The sequence below is a fragment of the Chiloscyllium plagiosum genome, chromosome 25 (genome assembly GCF_004010195.1).
Source record: "Chiloscyllium plagiosum isolate BGI_BamShark_2017 chromosome 25, ASM401019v2, whole genome shotgun sequence".
Lineage (NCBI taxonomy): Eukaryota > Metazoa > Chordata > Chondrichthyes > Orectolobiformes > Hemiscylliidae > Chiloscyllium > Chiloscyllium plagiosum.
Genome location: NC_057734.1, coordinates 9,464,938 through 9,468,161, shown reverse-complemented (window position 1 = coordinate 9,468,161; position 3,224 = coordinate 9,464,938). Strand labels below are relative to the sequence as shown.

Genomic DNA, 3,224 nt, shown 5'->3' with positions numbered 1-3,224 from the left:
AAATGTGAATCCTTCTCCCATACACCAGCTCCTCAGCCATGCATTCATCTGCTCTATTCTCCTATTCCTGCCCTCACTAGCTCGTAGCACTGGGAGTAATCCAGATATTACTACTCTCGAGGACCTCCTTTTTAGATTTCTTCCTAACTCTCTGTAATTTCCTTTCAGAATCTCAACCTTTTTCCTTCCTATGTCGTTGGTTCCAATGTGGACAATGACCTCTTGCTGGCCCCTCTCCCCCGTGAGAACATACTGCACCCTCTCTGAGACATCCTTGATCCTGGCACCAGGGAAACAACACACCATTCTGCTTTATCGCTACTGGCCACAGAAACGTCTGTCTGTACCTCGAACCAGAGAATCCCCTAACACAATTGATCTCTTGGAACCCGACTTACCCCTCGTTGCATTAGAGCCAGTCTCCATACCAGAAACTTGGCTGTTCATGCTATGTTCCCCTGAGAATCCATCACCCCCAACATTTTCCAAAACAGCATACCTCTTCAAAATGGGTATATCCACAAAAGACTCCTGCACTAGCTGCCTCCTCTCTTACCTTTCCTGGAGTTAACCTATCTATATGACTGTATCTGAGACTTTCACCCCTTCCTATAACTGCCATCCATCACATACTGTTGCTGTTGCAAATTCCACATTGCTTCTAACTGTCTCTCCAACCGATCCATTCGATCTGATAAGATTTGCAACCAGCAGCATTTATGGCAGAAATAATCAGCAGTAACCCTTAAACTCTCTTTAAACTCCCACATCTGACAAGAAATACATATCACTCTATTAAAGACCATTTTTGCTCCTTCACAATCCACAGACCCAGAGCCTTGGTATAATTTTACCCCAAATTAGTGATTTGCTGTCATTAACTGATTGTATGGTTATTAATATTACTTGGACCATGTTTTACTAATCAAATGATGCTTTAAAGGCATGTGGTTTTGATAGGTTAATTTTAGTCCCATTAAGCAGACTAATTTGCAGGAATCTATTGTTCTGAAATACCACATGGTTTAGCTTTTAAAGCCTAGCTTTATCTCTTAGTTGATAAAGCAAAAAATGCACATCATCAAATGTTTTCCCCAGTGCCGACTGCACTCTGTTACGCCAGGCGATCAATTTTGGACGATCTTTCAATATGTCACGATTTGCTCCAAGTGGCTGAATATATATAAAAACAAAACAAAAATGTAAATTAATCTGTGTTACATTTTCAGTCAGTTTAGTACAGGAGTAGAAAGACCTGATTTCTTTACCCATCTGCATTACTGTGAAAAGGCTTGAAGCAAAAGCTGTAAATCATAGATTGATTTAGTTTATATTTACAAAGAACTGATCCTGTTTAGATCAGTTTGACTTTTTAAATTACTTTTACTTGGCTTCCAGTAGCTGAGCCTTAATTTTCAAAGCGTGGAGTTATTCAGCGAATCTAAGAACTCATGTGCAGCAGCATCATGATGGTTGCTAACATACCACTAAGTGCCAGCAGTAGAACCTAGGTTTGATTTTATCCTTAGCCAGGAGTGGATGATCTCTGCTTAATGTAAAGTTAAAGGATAAATAAAATGGAATTAATGCTTTCAGCTGCAGTCACATCTGTAAGGTATACTGCTTCTGGTCAGACCTAAATTCAGATTCATTTTTAAAAAATGGAGGAATAGATCTAGGATTTCTCTAATTATTTCCTTTTCCCTTCACATGTACCCAGAATATTTATCAATGTGCAGTACAGTAGTTCAAGTTTTGATGACAAATTGTGGGCACAACGGATGGAGTCTGTCTCTTAAAATGGTAAGAGGAGACAAAGTTGATATGCAGTGGAAGTTCAATTCCAAAACAATGGAAGGATTGGTAAAAATGTACTCTTCATCTTTGGACCATTTTATCCATTTCTCCTTTTGCAAATTTTGTTATGGTTTTATCAACGTCAACAAAATTAGGTGATGACAGTGTGTATAACATTCTTGAACCTCACCTGCATCAGTTCACAGATGGCCAATAGATCAGCTAATGTCATCTCATCACCACAGAGGAAGGCCTGGTCCTTCAGAAACATTGATTCTAAAATGTCCAAGGTTCCATTCAATTCAGCCAGAGCTTTGTTCAGCTTTGTCTCATCAAGTGGCTGGCCTGTCATCCGAGGAATCAAAACCTGCAGGAACATATTGTGAATTAGTGATGCGTAAACATTCTACCAACTGTATAATTTGAACCTTCAACACAAAAGGAAGCCAAACTACCCATGTTGGTTCTTTCAAAGAATTATCACATTTGGAGTATGGACAGTCAGAAGAGAGCAAACTTTTATCAGCAGCGGGAGCCTGCTGGCAAGGTAAATTTGAATATTAAATACTTATCTCATGAATCAGCAGCAGCAGACATAGGGGCTGCTGGATAAGTGAACTAATACATTTGGGCAGTGGCTAAAGAAGGTTCCTGTATTTTAGGAAGGATGTGCTGGCATTGGAGGGCGTCCAGAGGATGAAGGGCTTGTCATATGAGGAGCGATTGAAGACTCTGGGTCTGTACTCGATGGAGTTTAGAAGATTATGGGAGAATCTCATTAAAGTATACAGAATACTGAGAGGTCTGGTGTGCAGAAGATTTTTCCACTGATAGGAGAGTCTAGGACCTGAGGGCACAGCCTCCAAGTGAAAGAATGAGATAAGGAGTAATTTCATTAGACAGAGAGTGGTGAATCTGTGGAACCCATTAGGGAACACGGCTATGGACACCAAGTCATTGAGTGTATTTAAGGTGGGGATAGATAGGTTATTGATTAATAAGGAGATTAAGGGTTCCAGGGAGATGGCAGAAAAAGGGGGTTGAGAAACGTCTTGTGTAATGGAGCAAACTTAGAATCATAGAATCATAGAGATGTACAGCATGGAAACAGACCATTCGGTCCAACCCGTCCATGCCGATCAGATATCCCAAAACAGACCATCGGTCCAACCCGTCCATGCCGATCAGATATCCCAACCCAATCTAGTCCCACCTGCCAGCACCCGGCCCATATCCCTCCAAACCCTTCCTATTCATATACCTATCCAGATGCCTTTTAAATGTTGCAATTGTACCAGCCTCCACCACTTCCTCTGGCAGCTCATTCCATACACGTACCACCCTCTGCGTGAAACAGTTGCCCCTTAGGTCTCTTTTATATCTTTCCCCTCTCACCCTAAACCTATGCCCTCTAGTTCTGGACTCCC

At 41.2% G+C, this 3,224-nt stretch overlaps 1 protein-coding gene across 1 annotated transcript; it reads right to left on the bottom strand.

Annotated features, from left to right (window-relative positions):
• Positions 1-1,032: 1,032 nt before the first annotated feature.
• Positions 1,033-2,179, bottom strand: LOC122562452 (glutathione S-transferase theta-1-like). The gene is made up of 2 exons (XM_043715299.1): positions 1,988-2,179; positions 1,033-1,173 (listed from the first exon to the last, which is right to left on the bottom strand). Exons 1-2 carry the CDS (start codon positions 2,174-2,176, stop codon positions 1,033-1,035), a joined length of 330 nt encoding a protein of 109 aa, XP_043571234.1. The 5' UTR covers positions 2,177-2,179.
• Between the last annotated feature and the right edge of the window lie 1,045 nt (positions 2,180-3,224).